Raw genomic sequence first — 13,255 nt, 5'->3', positions numbered from 1 at the left:
GATAAATATGATATAGGTAATGATGAGTACATTTGCTTCATTCATCATTGTATGTTTTAGTGACGCACTAACCACTCTCGTTAAAAGTTTGGCATGCAGCAGGGCAGTGGATCCTCTGTAATGCAAGAGAGGTGGGGGGCTAACCGCACGTCCACTGTTTGTGTGTTTGCTTTTAAAAGCCTCAGAGCATACATTTGTACCTGAAAACCATCCAATTTAATTAAAAGCGACCTGAATGTAGAACCAAATGTTCCTCTCAAATAATCCTCGACTACACAGATTTTAGAGCCAGATGCAATCTCTTCAGAGAAGAACATCTTGCACCCCATAAGTCATTTTGGCCACACATTATCATCGTATCACGTAATACATTTCTCGTTTAGACGGATCAAACATATTCACTGGGTGGGAAGGCAGGAGAAGAAACAAAAACTCTCATTTGCCACTATCTTGTTTTTCACTATAATCACACATAACGTATATCGTTTCACTCAATGCCAAATACATCAGTCTGAGCAACCCTTTGCTGAGTATGCAGCCTTTTTATGACGGGTGTCTATCCACCAACCATCCAGAACACGACTATCCCGAGTAGCACGGCATTCATTAGAGAGTAATGAGGGAGCGTCTTAATGTTATGCATTTGCCTGAAAGAAAAATGTCTTTGAAATTCAAACCAATCCTAATAAAAGACATCTACCTCATAAAAACTAAAACTCTAATGTTCATGCAATTCCAATCATTTTTTTTGCATGTACTGCTGCATTTGCTTTTAACCCCACAAGTTTGTGTCAAAAACTGTTAACTATCATTCTGTCCACCAGATGTCAGTAACAATTCACACATCAACTTGTTGCCACCTTAACAAAAGGTTTATCATCAAAACATGTCAACCGCCTGTAAATTCTGGCGCGACCTATGTAAAATAATTATCGATTACTAGACCTACGATTACATACAACTAGGGCTGTCAGTTTAACGCATTAATTAGATTGATTAATTATGCTGACAATTAATGCATTGTGAAAATTAACCCAATTAACGCTATACGAGTCCCATAGCCAAGCCATTTGACTTTTCTACATAGAATACCCAAAGGGCAGCCCCATGACTGGATTTACTTGCAATGAGGCAGTAACTGCCTCCAAGTGTTTTGGTTACTTCTGGATTAACATCCAAACACAGGTGTGATCAGCTCTACCATTTGGCTTTTCTAATTTCAAACTGCCCTTTTGGCCAATTCAACAATGACCCTTGCCATTTGGATGCTAATGATGCCTGTGGATTAATTTAGTCAGGTTCCATGAATGTGAAGTGAAATCTACGCAAACATTTGACATTTGGCCCATTGCGTGACCTGTAGGCTGCAGTGGCACGTCACTTCCTACCTGCGCCACAAGTCAAAAGCAGGGTAACAACAGACATGAACGCGAGTGCAACACAAGAGAGTGAGGCAAGCTTACTTGGACATTAGAACGGCAAGTTTATTTACAGTATAAGGACAAAAACGGGACTATTAACTCATTAACTGCCATTGACGCCTTTAGACGTAAAAAAATCATTTTAACGATTTCTATTAGTTTAACATTTTTTTCCACTTTTGTTAACAAAGGTATGAAAACCTAGAAAAAAATGTTATTGCACATTTAGAATACATAAAATGTGTTATTAATTGTGAGTTAACTAGTGAAGTAATGCGATTAATTACAATCAAAAATTATCACCTGATGCCCCTAATTTTTTAATAATCTTTCCTTTAAAAAAATATATATATAAAAAATTAACTCACGATTTTATATCTGTTCTAAATATACAATAAAAAAATTCTAGTATTCATACTCTTGTTAACAAAAGTGGAAACATTTTTAAACTAATAGAAATAGTTCAAATGATTTTTTTTACGTCTATAGCCGTCAATGGCAGTGAATGAGTTAACAAGAACAATGATTTGTACCTTGTGTAAAAAATCATTTTCCGTAATGTCTTACAATTCAAATTCTTTATTTGGGGACCTTTAGCATATATGAGATTAAAATCGATGAATTATATTAATTAATTACTAATCATGTAATTAATTAAAAATATATAATCGCCTGACAGTACTATATACTTTTTTTTTTAATGTGCAGTGATGTGATGATAGAACACTTTTTTACAGAGAGTCCACAAGTTACGGCGGAGTTCCATTCCTACGCTGGGGAATCGTGGCGATGTAACCCAAATTTTGACTTAAGTTGTATTGCACCACTAAAGTTGATATTTACATCAAAATACTTTATACAGTAATTTAAAAAAGCATATTTGCGCGACCTGGAAGAGCCGGAACCAATATTTCATGTTTCCGCACGGACATTTATTGCTGACGGACGGAAGAACGACGCAAGTTCCACTGATCTGAATATTTGACAGGATAGCCGATAGGCCAAGACTTTTGAAGTTGCGAGGCTGCCATATTACTCCTTCCAAGAAAAGTTTCTCGGCATACAATCCTATATATTTACAGTATCGGAATTGGGGAACATTTGAGACAATACTTAGTAGAAACAGCATGATTTATGATGTTTTAAATTTATTAAACATAAACAAGAGGACTTCAGACATTTTACAACTTGCCTTAAATACATGTATAAATTATATGCTTAATGATTTTTACAGGAAGAAACCTGTTTATTTTTTTTTTTATTAAAGAATATAACTGTAATTCAACCAAAGATGCCGCTGCCAAATCTAATATTGGGGTCTAAAGAACTGAGCGATAAAAGAAAAAGAAAAAGGGGTCTACAAAGCAGCACATAACATTTACTTGTAAAAAATTTTTTTACTTGTTAAAAATAGTGACCGCCCTGCCCCCCCCACCCCGCCCCCGGCCTTATACTAACTGCCTACGGGCTGTATATGTCTTTTCTGTACGTATACCGTATAGTTTATACAGTAGTTTGCTCGCGAGATGGAAGGAGCAAGATGGCCGCCCTGTGTCTTCAACGGCTTGCACGGGCGTGTATGGGCTATCCAGTCTTACATTAAGGTCAGTGGCTAATTCAAACTTAAACACAGAAGTGTGACGCGACTGATGGCGAGCCGACCTGCTGATGGACGTCCGTTGCTGGAGGTAACAAAACACAACTTTAAATAACTTCAAAATGGTGTAATTACTGTGGGAAATTAACCCAAAAAAGTAAGTAAGTAGTAAGTGCTACGGACGAGGCACGGGCGCCGAGAAGTCGAAACGACACTGGTCGTAACTCGAGGACTCCCGGTATTGAAATTAATTAGGCTTTTATAATGAATGAACATCGAAAATTCAAACATTTCTACACACTGTCTCTTTAAAGCAGAGATGGGTGGTTTTGGATGTTTCTCACTTCCAAGCTGATTTCAATCAACAGGTCGTTGTCAGGCTTATGCAGAGCTTGCTGATGAGCTGATCATATATCAGCTGTGTTGGAGAAGGGCAACATGCAAAACTTGCAGGACTCCCACCCACCTCTGCTTTAAAGGGACAGTCAGTGATCCCTAGCGCCATCCCGTGGTGAAGTAATAATTTACTAATAAATATAAAAAAAAGTCTTTACGTCAATAGTATGCAAAAAAATATGCTGTATCACATAAATGTTTTTTTTTAAATATATATATATATAATTGTAGGTCTAGGAATCATTAATTATATTACATGGCTGTAGTCTCACCTTACTAGAGCTGCCATGTTTCACCACCATCTTCCTGCTACGAATGCTCAACTTTGCGAATGTAGTTAGACCGGGTGTCGGACCCAATGGGTCGACCACCGCTAACCTTCCACAGCTGGGGCCTACAGGTGATCGTCACTAACTCACATGATTCAGACCCGTCGCTTCTCACCTTCTGCTTTGCTCTCGCAAGCTTTTACTAGTTTTTTTTTTTTTTACTAGCTCCTCCCGCTAGCCGCTCTTGTTAGCTGCTCCAGCTAATTCCGACTCGCTCGGTCTTTTGTCGTCATTTACCGGGCTTCACACAGCTGCCAAGTCGTGTCGCTCACCAAGATGCTCATTTGCTCACGCAAAATAAGAATTGGTGGTAGGCATGTGGAGTGTGGTCTTGCTGAGCCACCGTAGTGTGCGTGGTCCTGTTGTGCTTCTAATGCTATTCTTTGACCACTAGATGGCGCTAAGGACTACACACTGGGTTGTTAAGTTTAATTATTTATGAGGTCATTAAGTTTAATCACTTGAGTTAATTAAACTTAATATATTAATTTGGGATTAATTTATTCAGTCGTGTCTTACCACTTGAAACAATTCAATTAAGTTGTACAACAATGTCACGGAGGAGACGGCACTTCTGACTTCCTGGTTTTCACACATCAGCTTAGTTTCCGTTTCTTGTTTGCGACGTGTGGGCCGCGACCCAGTCCTTGTGCTTCCGCCTTTGTGCCCCTCGGTTGCGCGTTCCCGTCGATGGGTGCGAGTGGGTAGTATGTCTCAGTTGTCCGAAGCATTTCAGAGAGTTGAGACGCCAATGGGCGGGAGTGCGCGGTTTGGGGGCACAGTAGTGGGGGTGCGAGTGTTAGAACGCTGCCATCAGTGGCCGGAAACGACGCTGACGTGTGAAACCGGAAGTCCGTGGCAGCTACGCCATTCTCTTTTTAGAGTGTATGGACAACATGAGTGTTTTTGGAATGTGGGAGGAAGTCAGAGTAAAAACCCAAACAAAATTCCACACAAGGTAGAGGTATCATTGTCAGATTTTTAAAATATGGTATCAATACCTATAGTAACATTCATGCATTGGAACACCAGACTAGAATTTGTCATAACCAGAGATGGCAAATCCAGGTCCAGAAAGTAAAAACCCTGCCACAGTTTGGCTTTAGCCCCAGGTGCTAGCTAGCTAGCTCCCTAGCAGGTAAACAAGCACCCGTGGAGCTAGCTAGAGAGCTAGCTAGCTAGCACCCGTGGCTAAAGCCATACTGTGGCAAGGTTTTTACTTTCTGGACCTGGATTTGTCACCCCTGGTCATAACATCCAAACCAGTTGAATCACTGACGATGTTCACTTGATTGACTATGTTGCAGGCAGCATGGGTTCAATTCCCACTTGGCAACATTGTAAATGTCAACGTAATTGATTTTCTGTGTCTATTTGGTCCTCAAATCCAGGCTGTAGTCTGCCATTCCCAAGTCAGATGTGATCATCAGCATCCCACATCATGTGTCCTCCTATTCCAGCCAATTGCATGTCATGTCATAGCTTGACGTAGAGTCAATTACAAGCTGGGATGTAAGGTATAATGCAGGGATGGCAAGATCCGGTCCTCGAGGGCCGGTGTCCTGCAGGTCTTGGATATTTCCCTTCTTCAAAACAGCTGATTCATGATCAGCTCATCAGCAAGCTCCTCATAAAAGTGATAACGATCCTGTCAATTGGAATCAGCTGCAGTTCAAGTAACTTCTACAATCTACAGGACTGCAGTTTGCAATGTGTGATATAACGCTTGATATGATAGGCGGATCCAGGAGACATTGACGCTACTTTTTCTTCTAAGTCTATTATTTTCAGCGTTTTCATTTATGTAAAACAAAAGTAACGACATTGTTTTGAAAATGTATCAAGTAAAAAGTACAGACAGTCATGTTAAAATGTAACGGATAAAAAAAAAAAATTGGTCTAAAAAATAAATACTCACGAAAGTACAAAATACTGAAAAAAAACTTCTCAAGTACAGTACCAAAGAATTTGTTCTTTGTTTCTTCCCATCTCTGCCCATGGAGCTTACATTTCTGAATAATATAAGATCACAGTCACAGGAGCATCAAGCTGCTTGGAGATGGTCTCATAGCCTTCACATGTCACATTCTTGTCCATAATTTTCTTTCCAGTCTTCTGAGACAACTCGCTCCTTGGCTTCCTCTGGTCCATGTTTAGTGTAGCACACACCATGCCAGCAAACAGCACAGCGACTACTTAGCGACATTTAAATAGACCGACTGACTGATTACAATTTGAAGATATCTGTGATGCTAATTGGAGGACACATCTTGGTTGAACATGTCCCATACGCTCAAATTATTTTCATTATGTTTACTCGGTGTTTCATGGCTGTTTTTAAATTTTTTTATATAATAATTCTATTGGACCACAATTCACAATTCAAAAACAATATTTGATTTTCATTGGCCAATTTTCATGACATTTTCGTTATTAATTTTGTCAGATTGTAGTTGTTGTCTTTTATTGTTGAATACCTGCCTGTTGTTGTTTTGCAATATATTTAGCACGTGCACAGAAATTTAGCGTCCTGCTCTGTACTGTGCATCCCTCCCCCATCACATCTGCTCCTCCCCAGGATTACAGTACAAATGTCTGTCTATCCCTCTGTGTGTAGAGAGGGGGGTGGGGGGTAGCACAAATGTAATGTGCCCTCTTTGAGAGGTTAACCAATCAGGGTGCACAGATGCAGGGATTAACCAATCACACCACACAGGGAGGGAGGGAGGTCGGAAGAGATTACATCGTGCACAGTGTGGGATTAAGTCAGTGTGGAGTGCAAAAAAAAATAATGCTTTGAAGTGCTAGTCATCCATTTCTCTTCTTGCAATTCATCATGAAAATGTTCAAAAATAGTCACACAACATACAAAGCAACAAATAGAATATGGTTTTATTATTCATACGAAGATTACATCCAACATTTCTTTGGCGTGATCCATCCACGTCATTTAGTGTTTTGTTTTGTTTTTCAAATCAACAAATAAATTAACTCTTCTACACATCTATATAATAAAATACAATAGAAATCAATCAAGATTTCGAATTTTGAACAAATTTAACAAAATATCCAGATATGTAAGGATTGGACGGATGGCGTTTGTGACATAAACATATTGTTGTATATATTGGACTTGTGCGTGGTAGTAATCAGGTCATGTTGGGATTACCAAATTGTCAGAGGAGGAGTGTGGCAAGGGTCAAAAGAAGGGGGACTTCTGAGATTCATATGTGCTCGTGTTTGAGCCACTGTCAAATGCAATTTAGTTTTACAGACTCAATAAACTCATAGAACGCATGCGAACACAAGAAAGGATAGCAAACGGAAAGAAACAGAAGGAGGCAAGGGAAAAAGCAAAAGAGCTGGGAAAGGAAGGAGACGAGGTGACAGAGACAGAAAGAGAGGAGCATAGGGCAATAATCCCAAGTAATTCACTTAGGGCATTGCTGAAGGGAGGCTAAGAGGATTGGGACACTCCCAGAACCAGATCAACTAAAATAACCAAGACAGACTAAGGAAATGACGAACATGACGCTTTGGACCTGACCGGAACATGACGTGTTCATTATGACCTCTATCTTAACTGGAACAATTCATCTCAAAGCGTATAGTCGATTCCTGAAAAAGGATTATCAGTGCACAAATGTGTACAGAGTAGACCACTTTAATATGACACACAACTAAAAACAGCAAGTCCTAAATGTCATTCATCAAACGAATTCGAACAATGACGCTAAACGCAAACACTGTAGAACAGAACACAAACGCTCAAGAATATATAGAATGCAAACAAATTACATAGAATGAAAGAAAGAAATCCAAAATACATTGAAAGTCCAGACACCCGCAGCTCTCCTTACCTAGCCCAGTCAGTCGCGTTATTAAAGGAGAGTGTGTTTTCATGTGCAGGCCTCCTACAAACTGATAAAGGCTTTTTGATCTGTTGGTTCAAAAATATGTTTGTAGTCTGGCAACATCTGCTGTCCAAATGCATTCAGGTGAAAAGCTTCCCTACCAGGCACGTGCACAGATAGAACCCAAGTCATGCTTAGGCACCCGGCCCTTCAGTCCTTTTTTTCCATTCATTCATCAATATTTTCAATAACAAGCATTTCTGTCATCAGCTGCCCCAAGTGCTTTGATGTCAAAAAGACATTTTTGAGTCCTTTTTGAGATCTGCGGTGATTAAATGCTCCCGCCTTGCCCCATAACCCGATAAAATGTTCAATCTTAATTAATCGCATGACTTCAATAGTTAGCATACGATTAATCGCAAATTTTAGATCTGTTCTAAATGTACAGTAAAAATGTTTTTCTTAGTTTTCCATACTCTTGTTAACATAAAAGTGGAGAAAATTTTAAACTAATAGAAATATGGCTGCATCTTTTAGACATTGATACAGTAATTTCACAATAATTCATAAAACTGAGTTAAAATTATTAAAATGTACTCTACTGTAAAAAATGAATGTGATATTGATTTGTGTTGAGGTCATTCATATTAAGAGCTATCTAATCTTTAATATGAAGTAGCTTGTGAAATTCTGCACATTTTTAAAATTGTAAAATATAACTTGATCCGCACTCTCCACAAATATAAGCATTATTATTACATTTATTACTCTAAATTTTGTTCGGACGTGTCTGCTACGTTGCAACTGGAATTCCCCCAGTACAGGCTTTCCAATTAAGAGATGGTCATTAATCGCGCATAAAAAAAAAAAGTGGTGTTAAGGGAACTTTAAATTAACTCAAAATTAACGCACTAAATTTGTCACCCCTAGTTAATACGAATAAATACATAAATATACAACTGTTTTTTTGTTTTTACTTGTTTGAGTAATTTTGACGATGAGTGCCCTTTTCTTTTCTTTTTTTACTTGAGCACCTTCCCCAAAAAATATTTATGCACGTGCCTGTTCCCTACAACACTAATCTGTAAAGACAAACATACAAAAGAAAAATCAGCAGCACACAATAAATCCTGTAGAGTCAATTTTACTCTGAACAGTGTCTATTTGGCCCCGCTCTAAACAGAGTAAAATTTACACTTGGAAGAGAGTAAAATATTCAGAGTAAATTAGTACTCAAAGTATTTTTAGTGTTACTGTGTGTATGAGTAGGAGTGGCATAGCTCAGGGGGAGAGTTGCAGTTTCCCAAGATGAAGGTTATGAGTTTGTTCCTCAACCATGTGTAATTAAAACAAATAACAATAATAAACTAGTAAAATGTAGTCAAAATCTCTCCTTGCAAAATTGACTCATTCTCTACCAGCCATTTTCACTGCCTGGTTGATCTCTTATACTCTGCTGCCACCTGCTGGCCGTTTTTTGTAATAACTACCATTTCTTTAAGCGACCTCCTCCTGTCAGAAGCTGTATCAAAGCCTTCTGTATGCTTAAGCATAAAAAAACCATGAAAAAATGTATTTAGACGTTTTGGGGTTTGAATGAGTTCATAGGATTTTTTCATGGGATAGGCAAATTCTCTCACACACACTAAAAATAATTGGAGGAAAATTGACCCTGAATATTTTACTATTTTTCTAGTGTAGATTTTACTCTGTTTAGAGTGGGACCAAATAAATTTTGTTTAGAGTAAAATTTGCTCTACAGAATTTACTTTGCACACTTCACACTAGCAAACTGGACTCCACTCTGTGGTGTATTTTAGAGGACCTGGAACTTCCAGGAGTTTTGGTCCTTATGGTCCAGACAGTCCATTGTAGTGAATCCCAGTTTCCAGGCCTGCTGGTCCTTGTAGTCTAGGCAGTCCACCGAGGTGAAGCCCAGGGAGGAGGCGGTGCTGTAGCCCTGTGAGGACAGTGAGGCGGGCGACTGGCTTAGGGAGCCCCCCATGGAGGGCACGGTGATGGGACTAAGAGCGCCCCCAGTGCCCGATAGCTGCGAGTGCATGGGGGACAGGTAGGCGCTGCAGTCCAGGCCTGTGAAGTAAGAGGTGGTGCTGGCATAACCTTGGGCGTAGGCCGATGGCTGGCCATAGCTCATCGGGTATGGTGATGGCCTCTGCATGCAGGGGGCTGTGGAAGAGGCCAGGGGGTCAGGGAGGGGTGAGATGGCCGGGCTCCAGATGGACACAGCAGCGTTTCCTGTGCCAGAGCTCTGGACCAGACCAGGGCCTGGCTGGGTCGACGAGGGGCTGAAGGAGCCAGATGGGTTTGGAACGGGATCAGGGGCGCTGGCCTCCTGCACTGGGGAGGCCTTCTTCTTGGGAGGGCGTGGTTTGGACTGGCCGCTGCTCTGCTGCTGCTGTTGACGGCACTTGGCACGCCGGTTCTTGAACCACACCTGGACACACACAAGGAGAGGGTTCATCATGGAAGCCCTGCCGGCCTGCTTGGTCCACTATTAGTCTTTTTTGATCCACCACGTGTTAGGGAAGTGATACAAAGCAAAAACAAAACAAAAAAAACAAGGAAAAAAACTAAAACAAATAAAAATAAACAAAGACAAAAAAAAACAAGAAAAAACAAACAAACAAAAAAATTAAAAGAAGAAAAAAAAGAGGAAGTGATCCAAAGCAAGTCTCATAATTTTTGTATGTGACATTGATCAAATGTCAGTCCTTCGAGACCCTATGACACATGACAGACTGGAGTTCTTAAACAGTAAGATGTAAAAACCATATGAGAGTACAAATAGGAAAACCTAAGCAACTCAAAATTCCACTTTCATTCCATTTTCAGACCTGAGACTGGTTGCCAACCAGGACACACATAGATGTGGACAATGAGTCAACCACACAAATTTATAAATCATTTAATTATGATACTACTATAAAAATGACTCCTTTAAAATATTTTTATCAACATGTAATTACAATGTTATTACTAGAATTCTGTCACTATTTGGAATTATTCAATGTATTTAAATGTTAAATATATAAATAATTTAATTAGGATTGCTCATATAACAATGACCCCTCTTTAAAATTACATTTTTATTAACCTGCAACTACAATGTTATTACTAAAACGTTGTCACTCATACAGACTATTTGGAATTATTCAATGTATTTAGGTGTTAAATATATAAATAATTTTATTACGATCGCTCCTATAACAATGACCCCTCTTTAAAATTACATTTTTATTAACCTGCAACTACAATGTTATTATTAAAATGTTGTCACTCATACAGACTATTTGGAATTATTCAATGTATTTAGGTGTTTAATATATAAATAATTTTATTACGATCGCTCCTATAACAATGACCCCTCTTTAAAATTACATTTTTATCAACCTGCAATTACAATGTTATTACTAGAATTCTGTCACTGGTACAGACTATTCGGAATTATTCAATGTATTTAAGTGGTAAAAGTGTTAATGGCCTCCCTCTTGGCTCTGCAACACCCCCCCCCCCCCCCCTCTCTACCTGCACACGTGACTCAGGCAGATTGATCTTGAGTGCCACTTCCTCCCTCATGAAGATGTCTGGGTAGCGGGTTTTAGAGAACAGGGCCTCCAGGATGTCCAGTTGCGTTCTAGTGAAGGTAGTCCGCTCTCTTCGCTGCTTCCTGGGCGTGGCTGCAGATGAAAGGATAAAACGAGACGTGTTAGTCAGGCCACAGATGTGCGTCTTGAAGGTCACGTGACGTACTCGCTATTATTCCCCCCCCCCCCCCCTCCCTTCCATTGTTTTCCTTAAGCATATCGGCGTGACAACAAACAGGCAGACAGTTGGAAATCTCCTCTAGTGATCTTGACTTTGCTGTGGGGAGCGTTTCGCGACTATTTGCTCATTATACTGAAATATTCAAGTTCACGGTGTCAGTTTCCCCCTGAGAGGGAGAAAAAACTTGACTCGTTCAAGTTTAGTTTGCGCAGTCAATGTCCCCTATTATTTGTCCTCTGGGGTGCCACGGCCAAACGCCTCAGAGTATTTGTTTCAGAACGAGTCAAGTGAGGAAGACGTGAGAAGGTTTTGGCCTCGATGAGTGTCTCAGTCGCATGCCAAGCGACATTTAACTGAATGCATACTCCGGGAAAAGTGACTGCAGGGGCAAATAGAAATAAAAATAGAAGCGCGTTAAACCTCATCTGATTTACAGTTTTGACGCACGATATCGAATCTGCTTTTCATTTTCAATATTAGCCTGAATGTTTGTCTAAAACAAATGGCAAGCTTCAATTTCACCTTCTATGCGACCCACGTTAAATTTTAAAACGGTACTCATGGTTTTCATTTAATATTTTTAATGTTATTTAATTGTTTAAACATTTTTTTAATGGATAACACGCAGCAGGTCATTTCGCCCCGTGAATTTTTTTCTTCTTCCAGAAACAAGTAACGGGAGGGACAACAACAGCAATAATAATAACAATAATAATAACAATAATAATAATAATAACAATAATAATAATAATAACAATAATAATAATAATAACTTTTGACCAAGTAGGCATATGTTTAAAAAAAAAAAAAAAGAAGCCCGTTCTGCACAATAGTACTATTTTGTTAGTTTAACAACAAAATATAATCACTTAATAGGCTACAATATGAAATTACAAGTACATGAATCCAAGTCAATAATTCTTATCACTTTGCAGCTTTTAGCATCAAACAATTAAAATATGCGCTTGTGGTTATTTACGTCCTTCACAGCTGATGAAAAGCTAATAAGCACAATTAAAATTATCTAAAAACATGTTTGTTTGTTTTTTACTTACACGGATAAGCGACGGTTGTGTGCAGCACGTCCATCCCCGGGCCGGGCAAATTTAACCCGTTCATGGTGTAATGAGGTTGTTTTATGTAGGACATCATCTTGACTGCAGCCTCTTAAATCCCGACGCTCTTGTTTGTGTGTGGGATGGACGCAACGCAACAGCCGAGGACCTCAGCAGGGGCCAAGAGTCACTGAATCGCCGTGATTCCAAACCTGCGCTTTTTTAGAGGGAAAAAACGTAACTTTGTAGCGTTCAGTTTGGAGGAAGCATCATCCGAACTCTTCTTCTTTTTTCCCCTCGAGTTGTCGCACAGGTGTAGCGGCCTCGGGGTTGCCTTGATGTTAGAGCAGAGGATGCTGGACTGACTATGTTCGCCGGCACAGGCTGCTAATTAGAGGGCGCAAGTTGGTTTCGACTAACCACGCCCACCACACGCACGCGCAGACGCAACAGGTTACAGGCACGCTTGGGAAAATGTAGTCTCCGACAGATACACTTATCATAAAATTTAAAATAAAGAAATGGCCCAAAATGAACAAAGGGCCTTATTTTCATTCCCTGCACAAGTCTATAGCGCAAACTAAGTTCAGTAACTGCGCAATGGTGCAGTTTTCTTTCTTTTGGTATTTTCTTAGACTTTGCACAGATAGAATTGGGTGAAATGGGGTGTTTGCATCACTGTGCGCTGTTATGGAATGAAATGCAGCCGGCTTGCGGAAGCAAATTGTCTTGACACCTGTTTTCTGGGTTTGGTCATGTGATGTTCTAAAGTTGTTTATAGGTTGGAGCAGGGGTGCTCAAGTTCGGTCCTCGAGAG

The 13,255-nt window shown here is 39.7% G+C and overlaps 1 protein-coding gene across 1 annotated transcript; it reads right to left on the bottom strand.

Moving 5' to 3' along the window:
* Nucleotides 1-6,609: 6,609 nt before the first annotated feature.
* On the bottom strand, nt 6,610-12,808 carry crx (cone-rod homeobox). The gene is made up of 3 exons (XM_077547289.1): nt 12,439-12,808; nt 11,144-11,295; nt 6,610-10,052 (listed from the first exon to the last, which is right to left on the bottom strand). Exons 1-3 carry the CDS (start codon nt 12,533-12,535, stop codon nt 9,414-9,416), a joined length of 888 nt encoding a protein of 295 aa, XP_077403415.1. The 5' UTR covers nt 12,536-12,808; the 3' UTR covers nt 6,610-9,413.
* Between the last annotated feature and the right edge of the window lie 447 nt (nt 12,809-13,255).

The sequence above is a fragment of the Vanacampus margaritifer genome, chromosome 16 (assembly GCF_051991255.1).
Source record: "Vanacampus margaritifer isolate UIUO_Vmar chromosome 16, RoL_Vmar_1.0, whole genome shotgun sequence".
Taxonomy (NCBI): Eukaryota; Metazoa; Chordata; class Actinopteri; order Syngnathiformes; family Syngnathidae; genus Vanacampus; species Vanacampus margaritifer.
Note: the sequence above shows the minus strand (reverse complement) of the source record. Positions and strands in the feature narration are given on the sequence as shown.

Bases quoted from the DNA above. Each gene is read 5' to 3' on its own strand.
- crx (XM_077547289.1), bottom strand. From the start codon at position 12,535: ATGATGTCCTACATAAAACAACCTCATTACACCATGAACGGGTTAAAT. The intron at 11,296-12,438 runs GTAAGTAAAAAA...TTTCATCTGCAG, and splicing joins CACAACCGTCGCTTATCCGT to CCACGCCCAGGAAGCAGCGA. The intron at 10,053-11,143 runs GTAGAGAGGGGG...GTGTGTGTCCAG, and splicing joins TGCCTGAGTCACGTGTGCAG to GTGTGGTTCAAGAACCGGCG.